The sequence below is a fragment of the Marmota monax genome, unplaced genomic scaffold, assembly GCF_021218885.2.
Source record: "Marmota monax isolate L192 unplaced genomic scaffold, Marmota_monax_Labrador192_F-V1.1 WCK01_AAM20220418_F8-fsc00012, whole genome shotgun sequence".
NCBI lineage: Eukaryota > Metazoa > Chordata > Mammalia > Rodentia > Sciuridae > Marmota > Marmota monax.
This window is the reverse complement of record NW_026695227.1, coordinates 11,377,392-11,393,514: the sequence shown is the minus strand read 5'-3', so window position 1 is coordinate 11,393,514 and position 16,123 is coordinate 11,377,392. Positions and strand designations below refer to the sequence as shown.

The 16,123-nt window shown below is 32.7% G+C and overlaps 1 protein-coding gene across 30 annotated transcripts in view; it reads left to right on the top strand.

The window, feature by feature from the left end:
* Positions 1–16,123, top strand: part of Sox5 (SRY-box transcription factor 5) — a 983,564-nt gene that overhangs the window by 672,782 nt on the left and 294,659 nt on the right. For all 30 annotated transcript variants that reach the window (XM_058576214.1, XM_058576205.1, XM_058576209.1 and 27 more), the window contains one exon: positions 12,811–13,021. In XM_058576214.1, the coding sequence (XP_058432197.1) occupies positions 12,811–13,021 (211 nt within the window). The remainder of the gene's footprint in view (positions 1–12,810; positions 13,022–16,123) is intronic.

Here is a 16,123-nt window from a genome sequence, read left to right as displayed (position 1 = left end):
CATACAGATTTAAATATCTCAATATAAAGCCATCATTTCAATCTTCTGACTGTAATTATGTGATACTTAGTATTTATAGTACTGGGGTCAGAAATAAGAGCTAATGATCAACTTACAAACTAATTAATTTAAATGGATATATTAAAACTTTTTAGATATACTGACTCTATTTTAAAAATCCTCTTTGCTAATTATTATTTTTGGTCAACACCATAATCATTATTTCTACCTCCTAAGCAAGAACCTCATTTATCTATGACTCCTTTCTCTTTATTTACAAGTTATCTAATCCTATCATCTCTTCCTTCGAATTGTCTTTAGGATTTGATCTTTTAGTAATAATTTAAATTGGAAAAAACAAAATATCAAAGATCATGTGTATATTCCTCAGACATATAAGCACATTTTAATACAAACAAAAAGATCCCCATTCATACACGGTCATCTAATACATTACAAAGATCATGTCTAGAACATCTAGCTACCTAAGGCATCTATTAGCCTTTCCCCATATGGCATACTAATTCCCATCAATGTGCCTACAGAAGTAATTGTCCCTGAGTTCTGAATGGGATGAATTAGAAGGGGAAGAGGATGCACTACAGAAAGCAAACAAAAATAATTTGCATATGTACAGTTTGGAAAAGTTCATTGATGAGTGTAACCTGTTTCCCCAGTTAATAATCAAAATGACATATAAATTTGATGGTTCTTTTGAACTCTCACTGCTACAATCTAGTAGAATGCTTTGTATAGTCACATACATGCCATGGTAAGAGTTTCCTATTCAGTGGAGATTTTTACTTTCCCCTCTGTCCAATTCATCCTACATACAACTGCTGGACTAATCTTTCTAATAAGGTACTTCAATAGAATCAACCCTCTACAGAATCAACAGTTTTCCATTGCCTGCCAGGTCAAATGTAAACTCTCCTTCTTGACGCTCATGACCCTTTGTGAAATGAGCTTTGTATTTAGTTTTTTTTTTTTTTATTTATCATTCCCCACTTTGGAGAGCTAAGCCACTTTCTTCCCTATAGTATATGTGTATTTGTATATATACTCAAATATTTCCTGGGTGAGCAGGTGCAGTAGTACACACCAATAATCCCAGTGATTTGGGTAGGCTGAGGCAAGAGGATCACATGTTTGAAGCCAGCCTAAGAAATTTAGTGAGATCTGCCTCAAAAATAAATAAATAAATAAATAAATAAATAAATAAATAAATAAATAAATAGAAGTAAGGATATAGCTGGTGCTAAAGCACCCCCAGATTCAATCCTTCAGTGCCAAAGCAGAACACCAAAATCTCCTGGGTAACGTCTTTGAGAATGCTTTGTATATTTTCTTCTCTATAATTTCTTCTAGGCATAAAATAAAGACTACTATGCATAAAGATTTAATAATTTTATAATTATGTCAATTTGTGTTTGTTGAATACTGATAAAAAGAACTGGGGTATGTGGTTCATATTCCAAGATGTCTCCTTTCTTAATGGTATAGAAACATATAAAATAAGAAATCCTAAAATGTGTGTGCTTAGTCCTATGTAAAGGAGATTTCCATCTTTCTTTGGTTTTCAATGTTGTCCTTTAAATTTCTGCATTTTTTGCTTCTAATTTGCTACCCTTAAAATTAATACTCATTATAGTTGTTATGATTACTAATTGTTTCATATGTATTTCTATGCCTCTCAGATTTTGAACTCTTTGAGGACAGAATGAGCTTTGCTTTTTTACATTTTGGGTATCTCTTGCAGTACCTGATGTTACTGAGGACAGTAGCATAGCAGAATGATGACCAGCATGAGTTTTAGTTTAATTCTTCAACTTAACATTTTCTGTGATTACTTTGGGTAAATTACTCTTAGAAACCTTAATTTCCTCACGTTAAATAGGGATAACAGTCTTCATGGAATTCCTCTGAGAATATAAAAGATAAAGTCCATAAAACATTTAGAATAGTGCCATTAAGAACTGCAGAAGTGGTAGCTATATTTTTACTGATGTTTTAGTGAATTTAAACAGATTTTGTGCATTTGGTCAGGAAAATGTGTAGTTTAATGGTTTTTAAAAATCCTTTGAAACTAAGAGACTAAAATAAAATCTATATATAGAATTTCTTATTAAACTGTTATAGGTCATCTTTACAGAGATGTTTTACATAAAGAACATCTATATCTCTGTGATTGTGCATGCTATGTGATGGATCTCATATGCCTGCTAGGGCTGGTGATGTAGCAAGTTTCAATCCCTAGTACTAGAAAAAAAAATGAATACCTTATACATCTACTAAAGTGGGATCAGGAAATTCTGCTTTATAACCCAATTAAGTCATTTATTTAGTTGGAAATTTTTTTTAAATGTGTGGACTACATATTGCTTTATTATTACTTTTAGAGTATGCACTAAAGCTTTCACTTCTGTTTTCTCAAATCACTGCTCATGTCAACTCACGCTAAAAGATCTTTTCAAAGAAAAAGTGCTACTTTTTCTGTGAACATAGTCATGTAACTTAAAGCCTCGATTAGTATTGACAAATGCCCTTAGCATTTTTTAAATAGGAAGATGGAGTTACTCTGATGGCATGATAGAGGGGCCAGACGTTCCCCTGAAAGTTAGCCTGATCCATTGAGAAGACATGTTGCCCATAAGGGATTTTATTCACAGCACTGCTGAAACATAGAAGAGAGAAGCTAGACAGAATGGAGAATTAGTGCTTATCTGTCCTTCCTGTTCCCTTTATTGGTGCTTTGTAATTATAATGTAAAGGAACTCAGGATCAATGTGCAAGAGAATCTAGTACTGCTAATATTCTCATGAAGAAAGAAAAATCTTGATGTGTGTATTGCACAAGAATAAAGAAAAATGGGAAAGAAATGTAGAAATGTCACAATATAAGTAATTAGTGTCATGTATTTATGAAACAATTCATTACTTTTGAGTGTCTTAAAACCTTGCCTTTTAAGTTTTATTTGGTAACAAGTTGTAATTGAACAATGCTTTTCTTTGATTATTTCCATGATTTACTACTTTGTAGAGAACCGTGGAGCTGTGAAATTTGAAAGTTGAGTATAGAACAGAGGTAAAAGCCACTGAACCTATGTGATACATGGTGGGAGGCTTTCTTTCTAAACAAAGTTTATACTAGGTTATCTTTATGGAGGGGGATAAGAATAGAAAGACAGTAGAATGAATCAGATATAATTTCCTATTTTCATATATAAATAATCCACCAGTGAAACTCCACAGCATGTACAACCATAAGAATGGGATCCTACATAAATTAAGATATTATCCATGTATGTATTCTGTGTCAAAATAGACTCAACTGTCATGTATATCTAAAAGGAAAAAATAAATAAACCAATTTTTTAAAGCCACATTAAAAATGTTTTAAATTCCATAAAAATGTTTCCCTTTTATGCAGTTTGATTTTATCTGAAATGCTGTGAAACTACTTTTATATGTGTTTTCTTATATTTAGTAGGAAGAATAGGAAAAGGGTTTGTCTCTTGTTGACATTTTTTTCACCTTTCTGACAAAGCGCTTGACTTTTTTAAAAAATTTGCTCTTGCATACTATATATTTTGTTTATATTTAAAACCTAACATATTGGGTTATTCCTTGGAACACACAAATAATTATATAGCTCTTGTCAAGTCCCAGTTACCATTTTATGAGTTTTGTAACTTGTAGTACATATTTTAATTTATGTAATCCCCTTACTCAGATAATTCATTATATCTTGACCCATAATACTCTAAGAACCTAATGAGGCAGATGCTAGAATTATCACCATTTTGCAGATAAGAATCTAAGGCATAAAAATATTCAAAAACTTTTAATAGCTAGTGAATGGTGGAAGCAGGATTTGAAACACAGGTATTTGTCTTCAGATTCTCTGTATTTATCATTATGCTGTCTCATAAGTTAGTATTCACACTCCCCCCGCCCATGCCATATAGACATCTCTCATGCTAGACAGGTGCTCTACCACTGAGCTATATTCCCAGGTTTTTACTACATCAATGGAAGCAAAAATGGAGTGAATGAAATAATAGCTCCACCTTTAACTGTTTACATTTTTTCATTAGTGTTGAATTCCAGAGATCAATTTAATGTGTATATATGTGTGTGCACATGTATATATTCACATGTACAAGCACCTATGAGTTATCTTTTATTATCCCATTGTTGTGGATGAGGAAATAGGACTAGAGAGTTTAGATAACTTGCCCAAGATTATATAGTTAATAGATAATAGCACCTGGATTTAAACCCAACACCAGCCCCAATTCTACCTTGCTTAGCCACCACTTTATTCTGCTTTACTGCTGGCATATTTCACTGAATAGAGTAAAGGAATTAAAATCTATTCTCTTTATTATTAAACATAGTCAATTTCCACTTAAAAGCAGTGCTGGCAAAGGGCTTGTTAACTTAACCAAATCTCAACTCTTATTATTTGCTATGTATATAGAGAGAATTAAAAAGTCATTTCACACTGGGTGCGGTGACTAACACCTGTAATCCCCAGCAGCTTGGGAGACTGAGGCAGGAGGATTGCAAGTTCAAAGCCAGCCTCAGCAATGGTGAGGTGCTAAGCAACTCAGTGAGACCCTGTGTCTAAATAAAATACAAAATATAGCTGGGGGTGTGGCTCAGTGGTAGAGTGCCCCTGAGTTCAATCCCTGGTACAAAAAATAAATAAGAAAGTCATTTCATAACTTCCCTTATACTTAGCAACTAACGTAACCAGTTTTGGAAGGATTTCCTATTGAGGAATACTCTTGAGCCTCATTTCTTCCTTTGTACTAAGGAGGGGGGAGGGAGGAAGATGGAGAGGGAGTGAGTGAGAATATATTTAGTTGGCTAACAAGTGCAGCAGGAATGTTCTGGTGACTTCTCTGAGAAATAATAAGAATTATATATCATCAGTGGCTAGTTATGGAAAGTTTATTGTAAATGATAAGTGTTAAATGGAAATGTTTTGATGTGCAGTCTAATTTTTGTTTAGAAACATCTTATGGTTGACCTTTGAGCCCTCAGGGAAGAGATCATCAAATGTCTTAGAGTGTATTTGCTCCATGTTTAATCATAAGTAAGACAGCGCACAAATCATCGGCAGGAAGATAATGAGGCTGTCACAGCACAAAATGTTCTTTGTTTTTACAGGTTCTATTAGTTAATGTATTAGCAATTCTCTAAATGCCACTTTTGCTTATTAAGTGGTTTTGAGAGCACATGAAAACATACATTTTATTCTTGAATACAGCAATTCTGAGATTCTTACCAAACGTGATTCTGAAGGAGTATTTGGAAAAAAAAAAAAATAGAAAGAAATGAGAGACTTCTGCTCATGTAGCCTGCACATGAAATTGAATATACTTTCGAAACTTTCATGTTTCTAGCATCTCATTGATAATCAGAAAATGTGCCCTTAAATTTGAGTTTCATTTACTAGATTTAAGTTAGGTGGCAAATATGGTAATAATTTTAAAGGAAACATTGTTTTTCCTTCATAGTATAAAACAGATAAAAGTTCAATAAATTTAAACCACCTTTTTGCTTTAGTTCTAAAACAATCTATTTCAATCATGCAATTTTGCCAAAAATTTCAGACTCTCCAATCTGTGGATCTATGCAGTTAATAAGAAATCAACAGACACATGACTATTTATAAAAAATCATTTGTCTCCAACATGTCTGGTTTCTTTTACCCTTGCCTTTCCTCCAGCCCCATTAGTTCTCTTCTGTGGAATATATTTTCTTTTTTCTCTCTCCTCATATCCTTTAAGTTCTATCAGTGTAATGATATATTTCTCCCCCACTGCAGCTGCTAATCATCTCCCTTTTCACTCTCCCTCTTTCTCTCTCATTAACTCTCACAGCTTATTTTATAACAGTGGTTCTCAAACTTTAGTATACATCAGTCTCTCCCAGAAGGCTTGTTAAATCACATATGGTTGAGCTCCACCCTTTTAGTTTCTGATTTAGGAATTCTAGAGGGAGGGCTGACAAAAATGTGTAAAATATTACTGGGTATGCCAATGATATTAGTTCAAGCACCCATGTTTGAAAATCATATTTATACAAATCACCTGTCACTAAGCTAAACTATCTTAGTTGTCCTTTATTGTTGTTAGAACCATGTGAATTCATCTTGAAAAAAATGCATTTTTAATTTTTATTTTTCTGATCAGTAATTAAATGTAAGCCTAATATAATATTTCATCTCAGTGCTTGGCACAGAAATGCAAACCAACTTAGATTTTTGCAGAATTTCCATCCTATTGAACAACAATCTTTAAAAAAATCTATATTTTTGGACTTTGAAAAAAAATATCAAACACTTCTGTTTATGCTGTCCCAAAATACAGGGAAAATGTATGAAGTGTGAGCAGGAGCCTATATTTGAAATATAGTGGAACCATTTTTATAACACAATAATTTTTAGTAAACTTGATGAATCCTGTCACTGTTTATAGAGTATTAGATCTGCCCCAAGAGCAGGTTATGTGTGCATTAAAGAAATCTTGTAAGATAACTTTAGTAGTCTCTAAAATTAGAGCTATGCAGGACATGAACTATAGAGCTTTCAGTAGATCCCAGAGCAAAAATAGATAACACTATCTATTGAAGCATTTTAGAATTCCCACCAATATTATGCATGTTGTGATGTTTGGATATTAAGGATCCAAAGTACTAATTTTCAAAGAATCTCATAGTTCTTGAAATGTATATAAGTATTCCTTAAAAACTGTCATTGGGTACTTAAGTCTGTAGCTTGCAAGGAATCTAGAATAGGCCAGTGCTTCCAAGTCTGGCATGTGACCATCACACTCTCCTAAGAATTTTTTTTTTTTTAAATCAATCAATCAATCAATCTATCTATCTATCTATCTAGCTTGTTGGCCTCTTCCCCAGATAAATATATGAACAATTCATCTAAAATCTGAACTCTTTATTAGTGAACCTTGTAGTTGTTTAGGCACTAAGGGATTTTGCTATTATAAAAACTCTGCTAAGTTTTAGAGAAGTATTCTTGGTGGCTTTTTTCAGTATAGAAGGATTACCAGTTGTGATAAGCTCTCTCTGGGTAGATGAATACAGAAATAGCCCAAACAAAACTGCTTCTGTCATTTTCCTTTTTTTTTTCTCTCGAAATATCAGACCTAAGTACACATTAGGCAGCTATTTTTCAGCAAAAAGCTAAGGAAAGACTTTAAATTGAATGGCTTTAAAGTCAGCTATAATCACAAGTATAACAACACCCATCAAAGGTCTGTCTGTAAGTGCTAACTTTTGTTTTGTAGGTATTCAGAACTGACCATATCTTGTTCCCAGAATACTAAATTTGATCGTGTCAACCAAAGAAAAAGTTTTTAGTGTTCTCTATTGAATTTTTTGTCAAGTGTTGGTTTTGTCTCAGTGTATCCTTCTTATATTGACATCCTGTTTTCAGGAAGATTAGTATTTGAAAGAACAACTGAAATATTTATCTCTTTGTAATTGCTTACCTTTGGAGCACTAATATTTTAAGTTCCTGCTCTATATCCCTTTAGTTAACTTTATCATTATCAAATGTCAATGGAAGCTGTTGTTTGAGGGGGTTTGGGGTGGCAAATAACTGGGTATTTAGAATAATTGTAGATATTGATGAGTTTATAGTACTTTCTGATATACATTTAGGTCACAGATTCTTAAGCTGGAATCCATGGTAAACAGCAGTTGCTGTATGATGTCATGGTGTAGATTTACAGCTGAAATTCTGAAAGTAGAAAAGTAATTAACTCTCTAAAATTCCATGTGACAATATGTGCAATTGCATGAGTATATGTTTGTGTGTACACATGTGCATGTGTATTTAAGAGAATGTTTATAGTATCATTAAGAGATCTCTGATCAAAAAGGAATAAAATGTGGTTTAGATTTCCATGGAGAAATGTTATCAAAAATTATCTTCAGCAAAAAAAGTTTAAAAATATTTGAAATAACTACTTATACATATAAAATACTCACATATTCTGCTATTACTATACTAAATTTGGCATCTTCCAATTTGACAAAAGAGATTAAAAGTAGTGAAAGTTTGTTTCAAGAAAAACATTTGTAATAAGAAATGTTTTATCCATTTTTTATAGAAGTTAAGGAATAAACAAACATTGCATCTTTTAAGATACTTTTCAATTGTGTTGCATCTTTTCATGGTGATTTTTTACAAGAATAGCCTGGGGTTAGATGAAGAATATAACCATGGAAAAATTTTGAATTGCAAAGCACTTTCGCTCTATCTGTAGTTCATTTTATGCTATTTCTACATAATACCAAAATTAATGAACTTGCATTAATGAGAATCAAATTATGATAGTTCACATCTTCTGTCTTAGCATTTTTCTAAGTTCAAAACTTAATTTTGTTAGAAAGAAGATACCCAGGGCTGGGGTTATAGCACAGTAGTAGAGTGCTTGCCTAGCACATGTGAGATGCTGGGTTTGATCCTCAGCACCACATAAAAATAAAATAAAATAAAGGTATTTATAAAAGTATCCTACTACAACTAAAAAATATTTAAAAAGAGAGACTCACAGATTTCATACTAATAGTTTATAAAACATAAATTATCTAGTAACATTACTCTGAATAGCCACTTAGAAAAAAATTCTGTGTGTTGGCTTTAAATGTCCAAGTTCATATTTTTTAATGTGATATAAGCGAGTGGATATTTGAATGGACAGAGCTTTAGGAAACTGGAAGATAGTTGGTTTAACTAATTTGAAGGAATTTATGCTATTTCTTTTCTTTAGGCATATTGGAATGGAAAACTCTCATTTTCATACTTCATTATAAGAAGACAGCATATTTGTTCACTTGTAACATTAATAAAATAGAGTTGATAGTTTTGTTTGTTTGTTTGTTTGTTTTCAGTGCTGGGGATTGAACCCAGGGCCTCTCATATGGTAGCCAAGTGCTTTATGATTCAACTACCTCCCTATCCCTTTTATTTATTTATTTTTTAATTTTAGAGGTAGGATTTCACTAAATTGCCTATGTGGGCCTCAAACTTGTGATTCTTCTGCCTCAACCTCCAAAGTAGCTGGAATTAGATAGTTGAGCTGCTTCACCTCGTTGGTTTTGTTTGTTTGGTTGGTTTTGGTTTTTAACAAGAGGCACAGTAAGTAGCACTAAGGTTAAGAAGGACTCCAGAGCCCAGTAGATTGGATTTGATTTTCTAGCCTGTGATTTATCATACATGTGACCTCAGGTATTTTTCAGTCTGTGCAGTTCAGGTTCTTTAGCTATGAAATGGAAATCATAGTTACACTTGACATGAAATTAATTAAATTTATGTACATAGGCACTTTGAGCCATGTCTAACACAAAGTAAGTATTCAGTAAATATTACCTATTATTTTATCACTTTTATTCTGATAGATTATTAAATGTCATTATTTTACTACTCTTTATGCACTTCAGTTTATAGGACCAAAAAGTTATATAACTAATTAGAACAAATAAAAAAATTAAAATGAGACCTAAAGATTTTGCCTGGCAAACAAACAAACAAGACAAGTCAACACAATAATGTGTTTCTTGTGGATAAAAACCACAAAAGGAATGGAATTTCCTTTGAATAATAAAGGAAACTTGTATACCTTTATTTCAAATGATGAAGGAAATGTGTATATATCTTTATTTCATCTGAATATCCAAATAAAATTTAAATATTAAAATTGACACAATGTTTTTCTCAAGTTCATAGCAAAATGATATTTTTGATAGGAATTGAAAAGGTATTTTGGGCTGGGGATGTGGCTCAAGAGGTAGCCGCTCGCATGGCATTCATGCAGCCCGGGTTCGATCCTCAGCACCACATACAAACAAAGATGTTGTGTCCACCGAAAACTAAAAATTAATAAATATTTAAGTTCTCTCTCTCTCTCTCTCTCTCTCTCTCTCTTTAAAAAAAAGAAAAAGAAAAGGTATTTCGATGAGGATAGATGTTTTGGCATACCCCTTTTTTTTTTCTCTTGGTTACAAAGGTGATAAGATTAAGTAAGCTTGTTGAAGAATAACAAAGGAAGATTATCAACTTCATTCTAAAAGTTTAGAACCTTTTTTATCATTGAACTTTAGAAGGCATACATCACTGTGAGCTCATCTGCAAAACCCTGAAGCTTACTAATACTTAGAATCTATGAGACATGATGAAATACATATGGCAGGGGTGGGTCACATATCCCTTAGTTGACTCTGGATTTTACTTGTTGGCAGAGTCCAGAGAAACATGTAGTCATTACTTCATGTATGGCACAGGCAATCCCAGGGAAGAAACTGAAGATGCTTAGGACTTCTTTGCTTGGAGACTGTGCCAGCACTCCTTATCAAGTTATTCACCATGCAAATGAACAGTGAAGTCCCACACTGAAGCAGCTGTTAACTACATCATACTGTTAAAAATGATCAACAGTGCCAGAGGCTAAAATCTAATCAGACAGGTGAAATAGTGATAAGATAAATATTCCTGCCTGTAATAGCAATGATGTTTAATTAATTTATTTATTGTAATTCTACCACAGCAACTGAATTTAGAATTCTTGTGAAATATGTTAAACTCTCTAAAGATATTTTTTTCCACTTTGCAAGGTGTGGAAAATGAGAGACCTGAAAAATGGGATATTTTATTTGAAAGTATTTTTAGGATATTTCGGTATATTTGACTGCATGCAGATATGAGTGCCATTCCCTCTAGTGATGATATACTATAGAAAGATGCATGCATGCAATTTCCAGTTATGGCAAATGAAGGTTAGCTACCAATTCTTGCTTCTATAGTTTGTCTTCATTTAATGTGAAAATAAAGTACAAATAAAAATGTTCAAAATGAAGGTAGCATTGGAGTGTTTCTGCTTTGGTCCCCAGAAATAAATGAGAAGAAAAATATTACATGGAAAAATAACATGTAATATACACAAAACTATGCTGATGTGTTATAGACCATCCATAAAAGCATGCCTGTTTACTGAAAAAATTTGTGACTGCTCTTTTCTGGAGAGGAGTGTGTGTGTGTGTGTGTGTGTGTGTGTGGTGTGCGTGTGCACACATGCACATGCTTAATGTGTTTGCTCATTTTTATTTGTGGGTTTTAAATATACAATTCTGAAAGTGTATCTTCACCTGCAGAGGATTATAATTATTACATTATGCATATTGTTTTCTAAACCCAAGTACATTAGAAACTAAAGTATGTATAGTTCAGTCAAAGGGTAGTACATCAGAAGCATTTTCCTTAATGTTTGTAAGAAATGGAAATCATTTGGGATTTAGAATAACAATTTGGAAGATTGTATAAACACATTTTTTTTTTGCTTTCTACACATGTCATAGCCCCATCCATAGCTATGTTTTACCACAGCTAATGTCCTTATATTCGCTCATATCCATTAGTGCACAATCATATTACCATATTGTTTGCATTGACATCTCTATTTTTAATCTACTTTAAAAAAATTGCATGACAGGTTTTTTAGTTAAGTATTTTTAGTGTATTATTAAGCTAGTTAAAAATATTAGCATTAAAAACATTAACCTTAAAAACATTAGATATCAATCAATGTGATTTGTCACTTTTCTGGAGTCAACAGAACCTATTAATATGACTTAAATAGGTAGAGAAGGAATATGTGAACAGGTGTAATCTGTTATTCTGAATATTAAATATGTTCACACTCAAATATATTTTAATGGAAACTTTTAACACTGTAGATATAAGAAATACACTTAGGGTGATAATAAAAGTTTTTAGGACTTAGTTTTATTTTTAAGAACTCTGCCTTGTAGGAAGTTAAAGGATTATGAAATTAATGGACTATATTATGAAAACCTTTAAGTAAAAAATTGTTTTTTATCATTTCAATTTCACTCCTTAAAAGTGCCTGAAAAATCAATTTAGTGTATTAGATACAAAATATTCCCTAAATAGTATACATGTTGCAAAGTTCTGGTAGAATTCATGGGGAAACATGATGACAACATATTAATACAAAAATATTATTTAATATTTAGAATTATAGAATAAATTATTTTAATACAAATATACATGAAAATAGAAGCAAAAATTGCTTCTTTATTATAGGGCCAAGGAGGCTCAAAATACAAAATAGCAAAGAGTATTTGGAATCAACGTGTGTTTTGGATAACAAATGAGATCAGCAAGACCCTCAGCATAAGCAAAAATGAACTTGCAATATTCTTGTCCGATATCTAAATCACTTGTGTTTTCTTAAAAGCCTACGAATGTGGTGGAGGACTAGGGGAGGAGCCCATTTTAATTAAGAGTGCTATCAAGAAGAGGCAGCTACTTAAAATGAAAATAATATACATATACTGCTATTTGCTTAAATATAACAATGTCATGAAGAACCTTAATCCGGAGGACCAATACATTTAATGCTCATGGATAAATCTTAAGACTTTCAAGCAAAAGAAGAAAAATAAGAAAATCTCGTCAATATAGGTTTTGTATAAGACTATACTGTCATTTATTTACTTTTAGGCTTTATTATTTCAGTTTAAGGGAGAAAAGCCTTATATTTTGATTTTTCCTAAGAGTTGGTCATTGACTCACTCTAGTGCTGTAAAGTTACCTTACTTTTCTGAAATGTCTTTGTTCTTTTGCTCTTGCAAAAAGTGACATGCCACTTTTTAATGTGTCAACTCAATGAGCCACATGACCAATTTAAAAAGCATTTTACTGAACTTTAAACAAACAACAAAAAAATCTTTTTTCTTTTGTTTTGTCTTTCAGGAAGTTGATGGCAATAAAGTTATGTCTTCATTCGCTCCACACAACTCATCTACCTCACCTCAGAAGGCAGAAGAAGGTGGGCGACAGAGTGGCGAATCCTTGTCTAGCGCAGCCCTGGGGACTCCTGAGCGGCGCAAGGGCAGCTTGGCTGATGTTGTTGACACCTTGAAGCAGAGGAAAATGGAGGAGCTCATCAAAAATGAACCAGAAGGTAAAGGCTGGAAAAGGAAATCGAGTCATTTCTGCTGTGTGGTTTCAGTACCTTGATTTTAACTCCTAGGTGTTTTTTTTTTCCTTTATGCTCATAAAGTTAAATTGGACAAAACAGAAACCAAATGCAATGAAGATGAACAGTATTCTTTCTCAGAAACACTTAGATGTACATCTCTGGATTTTTAAAATCATACATTTATGTTCTGATGTCTTCCTTATTTTCCACACACAAGTGAGTTGTGGTTGAGTGAAACTTAGATGCAAGAATGGAATGTGGCAGCCGAGCCCACAAAAGTCACCGCCCTGTCAAATATCTCAGTCTTGTTTGTTTATGTCCAGTAATTTCTTTTCATCAAGGACCATTTTAGAATTTAATTACATTTTTTAAACTTTTAGAATTTAATTACATTTTTAAAACTTAATACATTAATATATCTTAGGTCTATTTCTTCTATAGTCCAAAATTGATATGGTTAGGCCTACTGTGTATTTAAAAATTAGTGATTCTCTTAAACTCCAAGATGTGCTCCCCATTTTGTTGAGCTTCTGGAGTTATTCTTTTTAAGATTTCATCTCTGACTCTCTTTAACATTTTTTGACAACAGCCTGAAAGTGATATGCACAGGGACTTATTTCAACAGTAAGGCAAATAAACCAGTACAAGCTCATACACAATGGATGTGAGCTTTATGTTGCTGATGCTTACAAACACCTACTTACACCTGTGTATGTCCCAACCATGAATTCCACACCACAAGCAAGAACATGTTTCCTGTTTCAATCAAATCAACCAGTAATGGCATGCAAAGACATATTATAAACCAAAAATATACTGCATGTACACTACATAATACTGAGTTGTTGTACTCATTTCTAGTCTGTTAGACACTGGCAAATACCAAGTCTCTCTGACACGAAATGTATGTTAACTAATTTATTTGGGAATTATGTGATAAATATTTCTGGATCCCTATCAGATATAGAGCTAGGCCATGGATTATGGTTTTTATTTATGCCATTCTCATGATCTTAGAATTGGAAAGAATTCTAGAAATGATTGGGTCACCCAAGAACTTTTGGTATTTTGATATCTTACATCCCCTTCTATTCTCACAGAGATAAAAATGGAGCTTTATGGAGGACCCAGACAACTTTAAAAAAAAATACTGTGTGTGTTTTCCTGATATTAAAAAAATATGATCTTATTATACAAAATATTTTAAAAACAAAAAATATTTAATGGAAAAAATAAAATTTACTTAAAATTGCAGATTTTTTGATATGAAACCTGTCATACATTTATTTTTGTATATTCTGTTTATTAAACAGGATGAACTTCTTCCTTTCAAATTATTTTGCAGCTTCAGTTGCACTTAACATTTTAGTGTGTTTTCTCTTATCATTAAATGTGATTTGGAAAAAAATAGCTGCCAAATATTCAAAGATATTCACTATTATAATTCATATATTTTTAAATTAATAGATCTTTATTTTCATAGAGCAGTTTCATATTTACAGAAAAATGAAGCAGATAATAGAGAATTCCCATGTGTTTCCCCCATATACAATTTCCTCTTATTAATATTTTACATTAGTATAACTACATTTGTTGTAAGTAATGAACCAATCTTATTAGATCATTATTTACCAAAGTCCATAGTTTATTCAGATTTTCTTTGCTTTCAACAAGGTTGGTTTTTTTTTTTTTTTTTTTTCCTATTTGGGGATCCCATGAAAGTAAAAAAACACATTACATTTAGTTGTCATTTCTCCTAGGGTCTTTTTGACTGTGAATATTTGTTAGACTGTTCTCGTTTTCTTTATTTTAAATTATTTTTATGTGGAATTTTTTAACACATCAAAACAAAAATTATCCATACTAATGGGGTATCCTGAGATGTTTCAATGTATGCATTCATTGTTGTAATCAAATTGAACATACCTGTCTTCTCAAACATTTATGACTTCTTTATGGTAAAAATATAAAGAAGTTTTTCTTCTAGCATTTCTTCTAACTATTTGTACAATAGTTATACTGTTTTTGTTTTTGATGACCTTGAAAGTTTTGAGATTCATGTATATGGCAGGATGTCCATTGATTGGAATTTGTCAGATGTTTTAATTAGACTTGGGCTTGCAGTTTGGGGAGGATGACCACTGAGTAAAGTGCATTTTTTGTCACATCATATCAATTATATACTTTCTATGCAATTAAGCATGTCGATGTTGACTTTAAGGGTCTAGCTAAAGTAGTGTTTGTCAGGTTTCTCTGCTATAAAGTTGCTGCCTGTCCTCTTTCCACACCACCTTCTTTAAAAGGAAAGAATTCTGCGTGTCCACAACTAAGGAGGAGGGTGTTATGCGCATTCCCTTTGTTTAGGGTGGTGTATCTACATCATTGCATTGGAATTTTTTTTCATTTATTTCTTTTCCCTCATTTATTTATTTAGTCATTTATTTATACTACTGTAGACTCAAGGAAATTTATTTTATACTTTGTATGTCACTTAGACATGCCACTAGTATTGTGATTGTGTTTATTTGTTTTAGTTTCTCACTGCCTTATTTTGTGGTGCTGTAGGCTCATTTTATACCTTTCGAGTACTCCTGTTCTACAATCAGATATTTTTCCAAGAAGCCCTGGTTCCTTTTATTGGAGAAAGGATCTGGATTCTAGGTGTACTCATTGCTTCTGAGATGCTATTTCTATTTTAGTGAGCATTTTCAGTGCTGTGACTAAACAGATGACAAGAACAACTGCAGAGGAGGAAAAGGTTTTTAAGGGCTCACGGTTTCAGAGGTCTCAATCCATAGACAGTGGACTCCACTCCTCAGTGTTCCAGATGAGACAGGAACAACCTGGCAGAAGAATGTAGGAGAGGAAAGCAGCTCACATGGTGGTGATCAGGAAGCAGAGACTCCACTCTCCAAATACAAAGTATATACCCCATAGCCGTACCTCCAGTGAACCACTTTCTCCAGCCACACCCCATCTGCCTCTAGCAACCACTCAGTTAATCCCATGAAGAATTTATTCACTGGTTAGGTTAGGGCTATATAACTCAATCATTTCTCCTCCAGACCTCCTTGCATTGTCTCA